The sequence below is a fragment of the Anabrus simplex genome, chromosome 6 (genome assembly GCF_040414725.1).
Source record: "Anabrus simplex isolate iqAnaSimp1 chromosome 6, ASM4041472v1, whole genome shotgun sequence".
In the NCBI taxonomy this organism is placed as follows: domain Eukaryota; kingdom Metazoa; phylum Arthropoda; class Insecta; order Orthoptera; family Tettigoniidae; genus Anabrus; species Anabrus simplex.
In genome coordinates this window covers 296662980-296680194 of record NC_090270.1, presented here as the reverse complement: position 1 = coordinate 296680194, position 17215 = coordinate 296662980, and the positions used below count along the sequence as shown (strand labels likewise).

At 36.1% G+C, this 17215-nt stretch overlaps 2 protein-coding genes across 2 annotated transcripts in view; one reads left to right on the top strand and one right to left on the bottom strand.

Moving 5' to 3' along the window:
* Nucleotides 1-17215, bottom strand: part of LOC136875990 (uncharacterized) — a 240126-nt gene that overhangs the window by 85354 nt on the left and 137557 nt on the right. Inside the window, exons 10-11 of the mRNA XM_068228293.1 lie at nt 8661-8888; nt 1485-1715 (exon numbers count right to left, since the gene is read on the bottom strand). Of these exons, the coding sequence (XP_068084394.1) occupies nt 1485-1715; nt 8661-8888 (459 nt within the window). The remainder of the gene's footprint in view (nt 1-1484; nt 1716-8660; nt 8889-17215) is intronic.
* Nucleotides 16548-17156, top strand: LOC137501231 (uncharacterized). The gene is made up of 2 exons (XM_068228119.1): nt 16548-16725; nt 16817-17156. The coding sequence occupies exons 1-2, from the start codon at nt 16552-16554 to the stop codon at nt 17012-17014; spliced, it is 372 nt and encodes a 123-aa protein (XP_068084220.1). The 5' UTR covers nt 16548-16551; the 3' UTR covers nt 17015-17156.

Here is a 17215-nt window from a genome sequence, read left to right as displayed (position 1 = left end):
TTCATCAAGAAAACTCTTTCCATCGACCCTGGAAGCAACCAGGAATCGAGGGAATCTCTCGTCACTTTCATAACCTATAGGAACTGGGAATGTACCTTTTACGTTTCTAACCAAACTTGGACACTGTTTTGAGGGTTCCATTCTCGGTCCAACAAGTAACTAGGGAAATATACGGTCAACATTCAGAAGAGCCCCGCATGCTGATCCAGGGCTAGATACTCCAGAAAGCACCTGATATCTCGAGCTGGGCCACTAACAACTACTCTTCCAGTAGCCATGTATCACGTTGTCTCAACCCGAAACTTACACGATTGGGGGGAGTATAAACCTCCATACAACCTTACTACCCGAAACAAAGGGGCTGGATAGACAGTAAGAGAATTTAAAATTAAGGAGGGTAGGATAGGAAGGAAAGAAATAAAAATGAGGATAAAAGAGCACAGACACCTCTCATGCAACTTGGAGGACACTATGTTAGTCTGGCCCTCCTCCAAGGCCAATAGAGCATGGGTAACCCTGAGCTGACACAGACCCTGAGATCAACAGGCACACAAGTTACAGAATTGGGAACATCAAAGTAACTTTGAATGACTTTGATAAACATGATCAGGAAAAAAGAAAGCAGTCTATTTTATATAGTACTGTACTAGTCCAGGTTAGATGCCTTTACCATCAGTATTGACCAGCAAAACAAACATTTTCACTGATTAAATTAGGAATACATTACCTTTAACCCTCCAGTATTAACATATATATAATTCCTTCTTTTAAAATATCTAAAAGGAATAACAAATCAAATACACATAGTGTACCTCAAAATTTCCTATTATAGAAGCATTTTAAAGGAACTACAAATGAAATACACACAGGTGAGTACAGAAGCATTCAAGGCTTAAAGGCAAACAATTTTCCGAGGGACACAATCTCTAAAACAAAAACTGCAAACAAGTATTTTGCCACTGATAATATTTTCCTAATTCTGAATTAATATTCTTCAAAATACAGCACTGGAATAAAATTCAGACAAATAACAAAGTACAAGTAAAATTTAATATGAAAATTATGTTTTAAAAATAGTAATGAGTACAAAAATTCAAAAATACTTCATGAAAAATGTCCAGGTAAAAACAAGATATCTAGGTAATGAAACGAGATGCAAACTTATTTAGCAAACCAATGTACCGTATGTTTCATATAGAATTATTAACTTCACTTTGAGGAGAAATGAGGTTCACTATTAGTATTCTTAATGGAAACTCTTCTACAAGCACAAATCCATTACTATTAATCACTAGGAGATTTAAATAATTCCTTTTGTAGGACGTACATAGCTATGAAATGGAAAAATGATAAAATGGTACCGTACTATAATAGGGCGTCCAGCTTCCAACAACAAAAGGTTATGCACTTCAGACAATATTGTCAGTTATCACCATATTATTCATTACAAAATAATATGTGGAGCACAATACAATGAATCTTACTTGTATATTCAGAAAGTTGAATACTACTGCGGGAAGTATCTAGATCTTTTGTTAGAACAGTATCAGCTCTGCAAGACTCATAACTGATGACCTTCTGCAATCTTTCAGGATAGATTTCATGTTTCCTGCGGCACAGGATACTGTCCTCTTCTCCCTCTTCTTCCGGAAGATCCCGCAAGTACGTACAGGATATTTTACTGCATTTCTCCGCATTCATACACTCATCGTCAGCTGAAAAAACGGTATCAGTTTAATATATAAACCTTTTAAAGTAGATCAAAAGTTAAATTATGTATAATTCCAAATACTAATACCATGGTTTCTAGTAATGTATTTAAACACAAGAGATCTTGAATTATTATATATAAGTTTTTTCCTATTCTAATTTTGGATACAAAAACATTTCCAGTCACTAGCTTATTCAAAAGTAATGAATTTAACACACACAATAAAATATGCAACCTTTTTTAAAAAGGGATATCCTCTGTTAGCAGAATAGAGAATCTAACAATTCTGTTCATTTGTCAAGTTTATTATCTGATTTGAGTATCAGCATGGTGTTGATTGTTTGTTATAATTATGTTTTTATACTATTGGGTAGAACAGGTGGAGCTCATGTCCACTGGATGTTCCACTGCTTCCAGGAAGTCAACTCAGATCTGTAAGGCCCAATTCCTGTCAGTAGTATTACTACAATACAAACAATATCACAGTCATATTATATTACCAGACTTCCATGAATTAAATATAATCATAGATCAAAGGTGTACAAGATGGAAATTAAAATCAGTATTACTAATAATACTGGTCGAGTCGACTATTACAAACAATTCCAAGAGAAACGGCCTAAAAGTAAGCTGAAATGGATAATAACAGAGGAGCTGATGATCATCAGAAGCAAACAACTGAAGAGATTCTGACAAAATAAGAAAAGAAATGATTAATTAGATATAAATTACAAATTAAATTGATAAACTGTGTCACATATTTTGTTCAGCTAGAGGAAATGTTTGTATATTTAAATGGAAAAATAATAATAATTTCAATTTTATGAACATTAACCCATTAGTACATAATGTCCGAAAAATCGGACGTCATAAAAAATAAAATTGTGTGAATATTTATGCATGGTTTTAAGCCTGCGATACTTCCTTGTGCTTCAAAATCTTTACCATTTATTGTTGAATCACACTTATTGCGAGCATGGTGGCAAGATAGTACAGAGTTTTGTGCATCAGTCAAGATTTTTATTTATGAATTAACAAATATTTCCAATAATTGTAAACTTTGGTATGGACCATATTGTTGACACTCCTATGAATCTATTGACACACAAAGATGTCAATTATGTCTTAATATTGACGTAACAGTGGCTTGTAAATATAGCTGTCCTGAAAATCAGATGCTATGCACAGGGAGTCCCACTGTCTCAGACATTTGTATTCCCTCACTAATTTGAAAGTGAATGAAATATTTGAAGTTTTGGAGGAAGAACCGACATCTGGAGAGGAGCAGCACATCAAACCTCCTGATGACGGGTGTGAAACAGCTGATGACAATGACAGATGAGTATGAGAGTAATTTACATTACCTTGGTAGAAACCTACTTCTGAGTAAATGTGAAGGGAAAATTGCTTCAACAAAATATGAAAAGGGGAAGGCTAGGTCCAGTGGTAGTCAAAATATTACTGAAAGTTTACAGATGGAACTGAAAAACCAGAAAACTGTGCAAAAGGAAACTCTCATATAAAAATAGAGGCATACATAAGATTGGGCCAGTACCCCTGTTTCCGATATCCCTGACAGAAAATTCAAAAGCATTACTAGGTCAAATTGTAACTCAAAAGGAGTAACCCCAAAGTGGACAAGATCACAATCTGCATCTCATTTAGTGACTGACTCTTTACCCGTCTCCCCTCCCTCAATCAGATAATGTACAAAACTGTGAAATTCCACTAGATTTCTTTCTCTGCCAGTGGCTAAAGGATACCTTTCCACCTTTCCAAATGTATACAGCAATATAACATGAAAGGCTGAAAGAATTTGGAGGAAGTGTAGTTCTACCTGTTATTGGTGCAGGTGGAAATGAATCAAACAGGGGGCATACAATATTCTTTGATGACTACTTTATATTCCTGAAATTGGTAAGACATCTGGCTTCAAAGGGAATAAATGCAACAAGGACATTTCAAGAAAACCAGACAGAGAAGTGCCCCCTTCAAAGAAAGGCAGACAGGAAAAAGAAGGGGATCACATGACTGCAGGAGTTTTAATGCAAGTATGAAGAATGAGATTTCCACCTAATCAATACTTTATTACAAAATGTTTGAAGTTATCTACATTGAAACAGTACCGGTTTCGACCTGTAAAAAGGTCATCATCAGCTGTTGGTGAACCTGCTTAATAGCGATAGTGCGTAAAACATTACTAAAACTAATTTAACAAGAATGCCTTATTCTAATATAATATTACTTAAGATATACACATATGGTACAATATGGGGCTTAGACTCATTGGAGTTCCATTCAAAAATCTGTGCTGTTGCCAACATTATGTCAAACAATATACATATGTACATATGGTGCAATAAAGGGCTTTGGCTTGCTGGAGTCCCTTGAATGCCACACATTCCAAAAATTGTATAACAGAGGTTGAAAATACAGTTCCTATAGAACAGAGGATCACTGAGGTTTCGGTGTTGAGTTGAAACGTCTTTGCAGCATGTCGGCACCGAGACCAACCGTTGTGAATACACAATCAAGGTGCTTTGTTGGGCCGCAATTTTGCGGGGAGTTTTGGTGGTGCGTTACTGGTGCACTGGAATGACAACAGTGTTGTCACTGCTAGTACAAACTATGAACAGATAGGGATAAGCGGTCCATCAAGGCAGTCTAGCGTAAAAAAATATGCAATGTGTCTGTACTGCAATGAAAGCTGCTGAAGTCCTATTAGTGGCATCTGGAGAGTGGATCAGCTTGACCAGTTTGAACTTCATCTGAAATGCTCCTGTGGATATCATAATTAGTAAATACATAACCGTAAATAGCATATACAGTATTGTCATAAGCGTTTAGTGGAAATTTTAGATCTACTTTACAGTTTAAATTGGATAAGGTAATCGAATTCTCTAACATTACCTAGCTTGCAACATTATTGTATAACATAATGCTGAGTAACTAGTGTTCTTGTACGGACCTGAGTGCATAGCGTCCGATATATTGGACGGCCTGTGTATATAAAACTGTACCGGGAGGTACACCCCAAAGCCGCGCATTCAAATACAGCGCCTAAATGAACTACTCTATTGGTAAAACAGTGAAACTGAAACTACACCAACTTAGAACTTTACTCAGAAGATGTCACCACAGAAATATGATGTAATGTTGTTATTGTAAAGTTTCCTAAACTGACTGAATTTCTCCTAGTTATGTTTGCTATACATCAAGAAGTTTGGACATTTCTCCACAGATGACACTACAAAAAAAAACTATGATCATGCATCCTGGTGCAAAGTGTAAGAAGTTATAATTTAAAGAAGTTTTGCATTTCTAGGTTTTTGTAGCTGATTGATGTTCATTTATTATTGGGTTGGCAATATTTCCTTTTTCTTTCCACCAGTTTTGAATCTAGCCAATCAATAACTTCTGTAATTAATTTTCCACCTATCACAGGCTTCTTGTTCGATTTTGAATGTTACTTTTGAATTTAACCAATAAAATTGAGAGGGTGTGGCTGGTTTAGTCTTGAATGATCTCGAACCTTCCCTGAGGGTTTATAAACTGTGGCTTTTCACATTTCTTGGCCAATTGATCGTCATCCTACTGAGTGTGTGTCAAAGCAGGAGGCAGGCGGCCTCTTTCATCGGTCAACAGAACATCTACAAGGTAATGCCACATAACTTCTTTCTTTCTTTCTTGCTACCTCCGCAGTTTAACCCGAGGGAAAGGTTTGACTCTTTAATTATGTAACAAGCTTTTCTAAAATGTAACTTTCTCCCGGCTAATGTAAAACCTTCATTAAATCTTTAACTGTAAATCAGGGATAGAGAGTGAATTACCCTCTCGAGCTCCCCCTTCATCTTGGTTGGGGTGACTACTTTTTTTTCTCTAACTGTTTTTTTATTTTATTTGCCTTACATCGCACCGACACAGATAGGTCTTATGGTGACGAAGAGGCAGGAAGGGGCTAGGAGTGGGAAGGAAGCGGCTGTGGCCTTAATTAAGGTACAGTCCCAGCATTTGCCTGGTGTGAAAATGGGAAACCATGGGAAACCATGGGAAACCATCTTCAGGGCTGCCGACAGTGGAGCTCGAACCCACGATCTCCCGAATACTGGATACTGGCCGCACTTAAGCGACTGCAGCTATCGAGCTTGGTCTAACTGTTTTTCCTACTGTAATGTGTTCAAGTAATTTCTATACGAGTCACCTCAGTAGTTTGGGAATAGCCCCTGTTTCATCGCCCTATATGGAAGATGGAGGGGTAGGGGGAGTGGCTATTGTTGGGGTAGGGGTGGAGCTGGGCTTGTCATTCGTCGGTTTTCTGGGGCATGCTATGTTCGTTTATTTACTATTTTGAGGTAATCATTTTTTAGAGCGGGAATAGCTTTATTGAAAATGATGCTGGTTTTGGGTCATTAATATTGTAATTAGGATCGACGTATTGGTCTAGGGAAATGTAGAAATCTTCAGTTATGTTAAGCAGGGGCCCCTTAGAATTTATATTTAATATTTACATATCGTTTTCGATATCCGCAAACCTGTGTTTGAAATCTTCGATATGCTGACCTATTGATGAAAAGGGGTTATGTTTTACTGCATTTAAATGTTCGTTGTAGTGGATTATGAAGTTTGTGGCTGTATGTCCAATATAACTTGTCTCGCAATTGTTGCATTTAATACGGTAAACTCCTGATTGGTTGTATTTATTGTTGTTAACTGTCCTGGCGTTATGTATAATGCTGGTGCTGTTTTTCGTGGTTTTAAATGCTATTTTCAGGTTGTACTTCTTAAAAACATTAGTTATGGTGTATAAGTGTGTATTGTTAAAGGTAAATAAGGCGTAATCTTCTTGGGTTTGTCTATTTTTGTTAATTTGGTTTTGGGTTGGAATTTAATCTTGTGAATGATTTTGTTGACCATTTCTTTACTATATCCATCGTAGATTAATTGTAGTTCATTATTTAGATCTTCTGTTGTCATTGGTATGTTGAAGACTCTGTATACCATGCTATAGTAAGCTGGTCTTTTATGTGTGTTGGGGTGGATGGAATCGATTTTTTATGGTATTTGAAGTATGTGTGGGTTCCTTTAGATTTCGAAAGATAAATGGTTGTCATGTCCGGTTATTGTTAGATCCATGTAATTTAAGGTGCAGTTATTTTCAGTCTCTTTAGTGAATTTTACCTGGGGTTCCAATGTGTTGAGTTTGTCTAATATGGTGTTTGCGTCGGTGGATCTATTGTCTATAATTACAAAAATCGTCAACAAATCTGCACCAAAAGTATTTTTCTATTTTATTGATTGATGTATATTCTAGGTGATCTATACAAATTTCTGCTAGTATCCCGGAGGCAGGGGATCCAATAGATACGCCTTGTTGCTGGTATATGGTATCATGGAATTTAAAGTAATTATTATTTATGGCAAATTCAAGTAAATTCATGAATTCTTCTATTTCTGGGTGCTCAAATTGCTATAGTTTTTTTTTTTTTTTTTTTTTTTTTTAGGTTGGATTCGATTATTTCAATTGTTTGTTTAGTGGAAATGTTTGGATACATGTTTGTTACATCAAATGAAGCAAGAGTGTGGTGTTCAATCTTTAATTCTTTAGTTCTATTGCAAAATTCTATTGAGTTTTGTACTGTCTTGTTTGCTAAAAATGAGTAATGCTTTTTAAGGAATTTATGAATGAACTGCGAAAGTTTATAAGTTGGGCTAGCTCTGTAATTTATGATAGGTCTCATGGGTATGTTTTCTTTATGTATTTTTGGGTAGGCTTTTGCGGTTGGTAGTTGAGGATTCATCGTTATGAGTTTTGCGGATCCTGTTTCGGTAAGAAGAAAGTGTGTGTTCTTAAGTAGACTTTTGAGGTTTCTTCGTAGGTTGTTGTTTGGATCTTTACGTTTGATTATAAAGGCATTGTCTTGAAAACATTCTTTGGTCTTTGTTATGTATTTGTTCTTGTCCATAATGACAGTGGTGTTGCCTTTGTCGGCTTTCGTTATTAGTAAATTGATAGTGTTTAGGAAAGGAGGAAGACTCTCTGATGCAGAGAACGTCAAATGCAATGGCAAACTACGCAAGAGAACTAACAATTTTAAATATCTAGGTATCACTATTCAAACAACTGGAAAGAGTTTTAGGTTACATATATATAAGATCTAGAGCAGTGGCGGCCACTACAGCTATGAATGAAATCAGAAACATCACACAATTATCGATTAGCACAGCTATGGACCTGTTTAGGTTAAAGATACTACCTGTTCTGACTTATGGCCTAGAATTAGTGGGAGAATACCTCACATACAAACAGCTGGAAGAATTGGAGCGAGTAAAGGCTAGATACCTGAAGAGAATTTTAGGAGTCCCGCAGAATGCAAGATCGAGGCTAGTGTGTGAGCTTACCAGGGAGACCTTCTTAATAGAGGATCTGAAATGCAAGCTCATACTTCCAGCTAGTACTAGCTTCAAACAGCTTATACAAGATCTGCATGAGAAGAACAACAACATACTGGAGGACTTCTATGCAACAACTGCTATGCAAGATGGAAGCTAATCATGATGTGCGACACGTGACGAGATTGGAAATTCTAAGTTCCCATGGAGGGAATTAAATATTTTTTCATCAATAGAGCATATAAAAAATCTGGTAAAAAATTAGATGTAGGCTTTTCAGGCGTTAGCTCTATTAACCAGCGTTTCGTTTGGCGATCCAGGGTTTTCACCACAAGGTGTGCTGCAACAAATTATTTCACGAACCAAATGACAAATGTGTGTGTGAGTTCTGCTTGGACTTCTGTGATAGATACCATATTGTAAAATCCAGGAATAGACAGAAATCCATTGTAGCTTATAGCAAAGAAAAGTAATGTAAATGTAATGTAATGGTATTCTGCACGGCATGTGCACGTTTTCAACAATAATAATATGTACAGCAGAATACAATGCATCTTACTCATATCTTCAGAAAGTTGACTACTGGCAGGAGAATCTACATCTTGTGGAAGAACTGTATCGGCTCTGCAAGACTCGTAACTGTTGACCTTCAGTCCATTTTGAGGACAGATTTTGGCTTTTCTGTGGCATGGAATACTATCCCCTTCTCCCAAATCTTCTATGTGAAGTTCCAAGTCCATGCATGGATTTTTAAGGCAATTCTTCTCAGTTATATACTCTTCTTTAGCTGAAAAACCATATCAGTTTAATTTTCAAACTATATAAAATCTTTCAAAATAGCACAATAGTTAAATTATGTATAATTTAAAATATTAATACATGCTTTCTAGTACTATATTAAAACACAGCTTTCTCTAAGTATTTAACTTTCTTTCTGTTCTAATTCTCGTTGCAAGAAGAGTTCCAATCAGTAGCTTATCCAAAAGCAATGAATTTAACACAAACAATAAAATAATTATACTGGTTTTTACGTCCCACTAACTACTTTCACAGTTTTTGGAGAAGCCGAGCCCACAGGAGTTCTTTTACCTGCCAATAAACCTATCAACATGAGGCTGACGTATTTGAGCACCTTCAAATACCAACGGACTGACCCAGGATCGAACCTGCCAAGTTGGGGTCAGAAGGCCAGCGCCTCAATCTTCTGAAACACTTAGCCCGACAACAACAAAATATGTAGGCTTTTAGTTTTAATGGATATTCTATGTTACCAGAATATAGATTCTAACAATTCTGTGCATTTGTTTATTGTCTCATTTGAGTATCAGCACAGTGTTGATCGTTTGTTACAACTTCAGAACATTATGTTTTTACAGTATTGGGTAGGATGGGTAGGGCTCCTGTCCATACCTGGATGCTCCACTGCTTCCAGTCAGTCAACTCAGAAATCTCCAAGGCCTAATTCGTTTCAGTAGTATTACTACGATACAATACAATACAATACAAACATTATCACAATGTTGTTATATTATCACACTCCCGTGAAACAAAATTACCCGTACTTCAAAGGTGTATCAGATTGAAAATAAACTCAGTATGAATCAAATACAATAATACTGCCGAGTCAGCTATTATGAACAATTCCAAGAGAAACGGCTAAAAAATGAGCCCAAATGGATAATAACTGAGGAGCAGAGGAAGATATGAAGTGAATGAAGAAAATTTGAGAAAATAAGAAAAGATTGGCCAGAAAGTCTTTCCATAGCTTTCCAAAATGGAAAGAGAAGAGAAATTATTAAATATAAATTACAAATCAAATTGGTCAATGGAGCAACATGTTTTGTTCAGTTAGATGAAATGTTTGAATATTTGATATGGAAACATATGCACAATAATAACATCAAAATCCTTGTAAGGGACTTTTAACGCTCAACTGGGTAAGGAAAAGAAGTAACAAAACATAGTAGGAAAGTGGGCTCCTCATCAATATACTAACAGAAATGGCCAAAGACTCAGAAATTTGCAGAACCCATGGACTAATCTCCAAATCTACCTATTTTAAAAGAAAACCACACAAACTTAAAACTTGGAAACATCCTGATTGGACAAATGGAGAATGGCAGCTAGATCATGTATGTATGGACAAATTCTTTCACAAGGAAATCCACAATGTCAAAGTTCTAAGGGGAACAGACACTGGTTCAGATCATTACTTAATTAAAATCAAAATTAAATTACTCCATTATGAAAAAAAAAAGACAAAATAGAGTTGGGAAGAAAAGGACATACTACCCTCATTACTTAATCCAGAATGCCCAGTATCGGCAAAGAACAGGAATTACAAGACTAACAGACAATTTAGATGACATAATACCAATTCTTAAACAAAATGCAGAAGATCTAGCTCCATTAAATCCAAGGAAAAGACGTGCCTGGTGGAATGCATGAAAAGAGACATCAGTTTGGTTGAAATTTCAAGCCCACAAAACAAAAGAAAATGAAATGAACCTCAAGAATGTCAGAAAAGAATTCACCCAAACTATCAGAAGAGTTAAGAGAAAATATCAAAAAGATTTATAAACTCTATTGAAGAAAATTTTTACAAAACCAATTCTAGAGATTATTACAAAGCCTTTGGTAAACAAATGCAAAAATACAACCCCCCCCACATTATTGTTGAAAAATAAAGATGGAAAAACAGCGTGTAACAATAAAGAAAATGCAGAAATCATGGCAGAAGCATTTAATATCATATGGAGGGATGTCCGAGTTGCACTGCCGGCATATTTCCACATCTCTGCAAAAACCTGGTCTTCTCCACACACTTTGCAGTGATGTACAGTGATAAACCTAAAAAGCTCTTATTAATTGATACACATACCATGATAAAAACAAAACCAGAAAATATAAACCCACCTACAGCAAAAGAAGTTGAAACAGTGTTTAAAGAAATGAAGAACTACAAAGTGTGTGGAGAAGACCAGGTTTTTGCAGAGATGTGGAAATATGCCGGCAGTGCAACTCTGACATCCCTCCATATGATATTACAGATTTGGATATCAGAAAAATTCCCAGACTAATGGACAACAGCTATAATTAATCCAATTCATAATAAAGGCGAAAGAAGTAATCCAGACAACTATAGAGGTATTTCCATCCTTGATTGCAAGTATAAGATTTTCTCTAAGATACTATATAATCGGATTAAAGAACAACTTGAGCAAGAGAGGTGAATACCAGGGAGGCTTCAGACCTTGGAAAAGCTGCTCTGAACAAATAATAACTTTGAAGCTAGTCATGGCATATTACAGAAAACAAAACAAGCCCCTTTCAATAACATTTATAGATTTCAAGAAAACTTACTACTCCATCCACAGACCATCATTATTAAAAATTTTAAGACATTTTGGACTTTACCCAAAGCTAATCAAATTGAACTTACTCTAATACAATTTCTAAAATTAAGTTCAGAGGAGAACTTTCTGAACCATTCTTGGTAACAACTGGTTTAAGACAGGGTGACAGATTGTCACCTCTTCTTTTTAACTGTGAACTACGATACGTTATGAGGGAATGGTACAAGAACAACTCGAAAAACATAAAAATTTGAACCCAGAAGGATAACATACATTTGAGCTGTCTAGGATTTGTTGATGATCTAGCTCTTCTGGCTAATGATATTCAAGAAACAAAACAAATAAAATCTTTATAGGAAATAGCTCAATATTGGTTTGGAAATTTCATTAAAAAAAAAAAAAAAAAAAAAAAAAAAAAAAAAACAACAACAACAGAAATTATGCTAACTCAACTTCTGCTTGCAATCAAAATTAAGCTGGGAGACCAAGAAATAAAAATTGTAGAAAAATTTTAATATTTAGGTGAAATAATCATAGATAACCTGAACGAGAAACCAGCAAGGCAAAATAGAATAGATGAACTGGTTACAGCACAGCATGTTACCAAGAATACATATAATAAAAAGGGTCTCTCAATAGCAATCAAATTGAAACACTACAAAACAGTCACCCAGCCACAAATTACATATTCAAAACAACAAACACAGCTGCAATAGATAGAGTACTAAAATTAGAAAGAATAGTGAGGACCTGTTTAAATAAAAATTATCAACTAAACGGAGTCTGGAGACTAGCTTCCAACGAGACAGTTTATAAAGAAATAGAACCTGTGACTAGCACAATGTTAAAGAAATGAATATTGTTAGGCCATCTAATACGGTCACCAGAAAAGAGAATCAGTAGAAAAATAATAGAAAAATTATGGAAGAGTAAGAGTAAGAAAAATATTAGATGGATCGCTGAACTTAAAGGAGTTGCACATTACAATAGAAGATTTAAAATACAAAACCACTACACTCAAAATATTGAAAGACAAACACACTAGACTATGGACAAAAATCAACAAGCAGAGAAGAGGAAGAGTGATTCCAGAAGCAGAAAGAAAATTACGTTCAGAAAGGACTTAACAGTATTGGGCTGACAAAAAGAAGAAAAACCTCCATAAACCTAAGTAGTCCTATGTTGGCTAAAATATTAAAATAAATAGATAATTTTTTTTCAATTTTATGACCACATAGGACAACTTAAGTCAGTCAATTATTCAACTCTTCAAAGTGGGCCTTGCAGTCCTCCCAGTACACGTGTTCTGATCTTCGCGCCTTTTCTTGTGTGAAAATATTTATATTGTGAGTTACTTTTTTGTGAGTGTGAAGCAGATGTTTGTGTCTTGGATCTTTTGTTTAATTTTATCTTATCTGTGGTATCTACTGGTGCACGGCCAATTTCCTTCAGATCCCCTCCTGTATCTCTGAACCATCTGCAGCCTGTTCTGGTATTTTTTGAGTCAAGATTATACTGGCACCACCAGATCAACTCCAGTTCACTGGCTCCCATTGTTGTCTGCAATAATGCCAACTGACTTACGAAGATCCAGTGCTCTTGTTCGAGAGTACAATAAGATCTGCAAGAATCCTCTGCTATAGTCCTCTCCGTGTAAGGACGTACACTAAGGGTGCAACCTTACCCTTTCTCCCCTGTAATATTAAGGTATTGGTTTATAGTGACTTTTCTTGATGTTGGGTCTTTTTCAGTGTCGGTAACCATACAGTTTAGGGACCCTACTTGCCGATACGACGTCTTACTGTTACCGTTAATCTGGCACGTTGGCAACGTTCAGTCACTGTTCTAGCGTGAATTGTGTGTTGCCACCGCATTGCCTCTAAAGTCACTAGCGATACATTTGCGAGAATATTTAAAGCATATTTTCTTTTTCTGTGGGATTGTAAATCTATTTGGCTAATACCAGGTAAGTAGAATTGTGGCATGTTCGGATAATGCATTTAATAACATAGTTTGTGTGAAATGATGAGCACGTCATTTTATTAATTACGTTCCTATTTCGTCCCATACTTATACGAACAGAATTCGATTGGGATGTCTAAGAAGGAAGAAAAATCTGCAAAAACTCCTCCGAAAAGGAAACCAAGGTTACGTCCTTTACAAGCTTCAGGTCAAGAAATGCTTGTACATTGCTACGAGCAATTGAAACAGGAAGACGACGAAGAAGGTATCAGTCGTAGTGATACGAAGCTAATGGCAAGAGTTTCATTATTAACTGGGGTAAGTGTTCGTTTTTATCTTGTTTCTATGATAAGTTTCTGGCATAATGACAATCAGTTGAAAAGGAGCAGTATTTCATTCTGAACCTAACCTAACCTAACCTGATCATGTAGGCCTAGGCCTATACCGGTACCATGTCTTGTGTCGACTTCGATACGGTTCGTAGACTTAACCTTTGTGTATTCATGTTGACTTATGGTATATGTGTATGTAATATATTTCTGTGTGTGTATTCTTACAGTGTAGTTTCGGTTTAGTCCGAAAAGTAATAGGAAATTTCAAGAAGGGAGTTGAATTTTCTACACCAGGTAAACGCCGAAAGCGTGAACATCCAGTGACCGGCATAGACAGTTTTTCTAAGGAAGCGATAGCAAGGTTTATTTATGATAAATTACATAAAGGTAAGGTGACTTCATAAGGAATCTATTGCAACATTATTTATAGAAATTGGCACGCAGGTGAGATAAGCTCCCAGAAATGTTTTGTGCATGTATTGTCATACAGCTCTTTTGAGTCCCTTGTAACTCTCTTTTTTCTTCCCACAGGAGAAGTCGTAACTGTAAGAAAGGTTTTCGACCACATGAAAGCAAATTATGACACTTATTTGTACAAGGGCTCCGAAACATCATTAAGAAGAATTTTGAAGGCCATGGGGTTTGTGTGGAGTAAAGGTGATCCCTATGCGTATGTTAGAGAAAATGAAGACATTTGTTTTAAGAGATCCTGTTTTCTGAGGGAATACATGCGTAATAAGGACAGTGAGAAACCAAAACCTGTTGTTTTCTTGGATGAGACTTGGATTTTTATGAATGGTGAATATATATGTTATATATTACATTTTATATTTAAAAAATCTTGGAATAATTTATCTTCATCAGGTGTCTTTGGTTTCAATTGTGCATTTGTCTTTCAGGGTCACCCACATACTCCTGGAATAAACCACACAAATCTGGACATGATGTTCAAGGAGTAATTCGTCGACCTGTGTCTGAGGGAGGAAGACTGGTTATTGTTCATGCTGGAACGAAGGATGGCTTTGTACCTGGTATGTTCTTAATTTATTTTACTTCATTTTATTGTAGTGAGGTGATCTCTCTTTACATAGTTATGAGGGTATTTAGGGTTTGTAGTACGGATGCAGGGGGGGGCACATAAGTCTCTGATAAGACCCCAACTTAAGTACAGTTCCTGTGTATGAGACCCTCACTGGGATTACTTGGTTTGAGAATTGGAAAAGTTCAAAAGACAGAAGCACGATTTGTTGTGGGTGATTTCTGACAAAAGAGTAGCGTTACAAAAATTTTGTCGGGTTTGGGCTGGGAAGACTTGGGTGAAAGGAGACAAGTTGCTGGACTAAGTGGTATATTCCGAGCTGTCGGTGGATAGGTGGTGTGGAATGACATTGGTAGACGAATACGTTTCAGTGGTATTTTAAAAGTAGGTAAGATCACAGTACAGTGCTAAAGTTGATGAAAAGTGGGGCAAATATTTGTTTTTTTTTAAGAAGGGAGTTAGGGATTGGAATAATTTACCAAGGGAGATGTTCAATAAATTTCCAAATTCTTTGCAATTATTGAAGAAAATACTAGGCCTATCCCTGAAACTACATCTTCTGTCCTAAGTGCAGATCAGTGGTGACTGATTGATTGAAATTGACTGGCACTAGGTCGGAAGTGGCATTATAACTTACCGCTCATTGAGCTCTGTACGTGGTTTTTGATTTTGACTTCTCCACTGTTATTAAAAAGACTTGCAGGTATTCACTTTAGGCCAATGATTAACCTTAGAGAGGTATTTCAATCAAAACTTACTCAGTGTATTTTCATATAATATTACTGGATATTTGTATCAGTAAATTACTTGTATTGTAGGCCTATTTATTATGTTTATTCTGCATTCGACAATCTCCACCTGAATCAGTGCTTGATACCTGACTGTTGAACACCTTCCAAGCTTCTTATTTCTTACTGCCTGATATAGGTTCAGTGTTCGCAGCAATTACATTTGTTCTAAGGTATTGAAATGGGTGTTTATACTTATATCTTTTATGCAAGTGATCGTGGACTTCTAATCCAGATATAGGCCTACTAATGGAGATACATTCATGAGAGATGTTACGATAAAGTAGTGTAAGTAGTAATTAATTGACTTCATCATCAGGTGACTTTGCTACACAGTAGTTGGTTTTACTTAAAATCAGACAGCTTTTTGTATCATTCAACAGAAATCACATTTTTTATTAATAGGCCTATACTTTTTTTAGAACAAATAACTTCATACTAAAACTTAAAATTCTTACAGGTGCTGATTTGATATTTGCTACAAACTTGAAGAGAAATCAGGATTACCATGGTGCTATGAACAGCGAGAAATTTCAGATGTGGGTGAAGACGCAATTAATCGTAGGATTAAGAAATATAGGACCCTGTGTTATTGTAATGGATAATGCACCATATCACTGTAAGCTTGTTGAGCATCAACCAACAACGAAATGGAGGAAGGATCAATTAGTGGTAATTATACTTAATTGAATATTTCCTTCTACTGAATGATGTTTAATGATGTTACAGAAATTAATTTTTATTTTTCCTTTAATTTACAGTCATGGTTAAGGCAGAATGGAGTTTCTCCACCAGAAAATGCCACAAAAGATGAGCTGCAAAGGTTGTGTAATATGAATCGAAGTCACTTAAAGAGGTACAGAAGCACGTAAACATAAGTTTAGATAATGTTGTTTACACTCGTGTATTTGACTTTCATGTATGCATAACAATATTTCTCTGTTTCTTTAAAACCAGGTACATTGTTGACGAGATGCTGCACAGTGAAGGCCATACTGTCTTACGACTTCCTCCATACCACTCATTTTTCAATGCCATCGAATTTGTATGGTCTGTGGCAAAACAGTATTATAACAAAACAGTGGCTTCAAGACCTGGTCACGGATTGGACAGAGCTACAGCTGTGTGGAAAGAATCTCTTGATCAGGTAGGCCAAGTGGAAATGTTATTTATTGGATATATGCAAGTGGAGTTTATAATATACTTGTCAGGTTGTGATACTTCAATATATCCTATAGGCGACAGCAGAGATGTGGAGAAATGAAGTAAAACACACTGAGAAGAAGATTGTCGAGTTCTACAATAATGAGGTGAGAGGTCTTCCTGAAGTGGAGGAACTAGTCATTCATCATGGAAGCAGTGAATCGGAGGAGGAAGATGAAGAAGAAGAAGAAGAAGAAAGAAGAGAAGCCGAGGAGTTAGCTGTACCATTGTAAGAGCCATTCCATGAGATTAAGAATGTTATAACTTTGCTGGGAAATAATACATTTCTGATTGCCCCGTCCTTTCTGATATAACGAAGTTACATTTCAAAATTGTGGGAATTGTGTATCTACAAGTTACAGGGCGGTATAGATGTGCAGGTGGGGATCAGTGTCCAATCGGAGTGGAATTATCTAGAACTGCTGTGGTGCAAT

What these genes read in the sequence shown, in the direction of transcription:
- LOC137501231 (XM_068228119.1), top strand. Translation starts at nt 16,552, where the DNA reads ATGCTGCACAGTGAAGGCCATACTGTCTTACGACTTCCTCCATACCAC. An exon ending in GGAAAGAATCTCTTGATCAG is followed by an intron (nt 16,726 to 16,816) that starts GTAGGCCAAGTG and finishes TATATCCTATAG; the next exon opens with GCGACAGCAGAGATGTGGAG.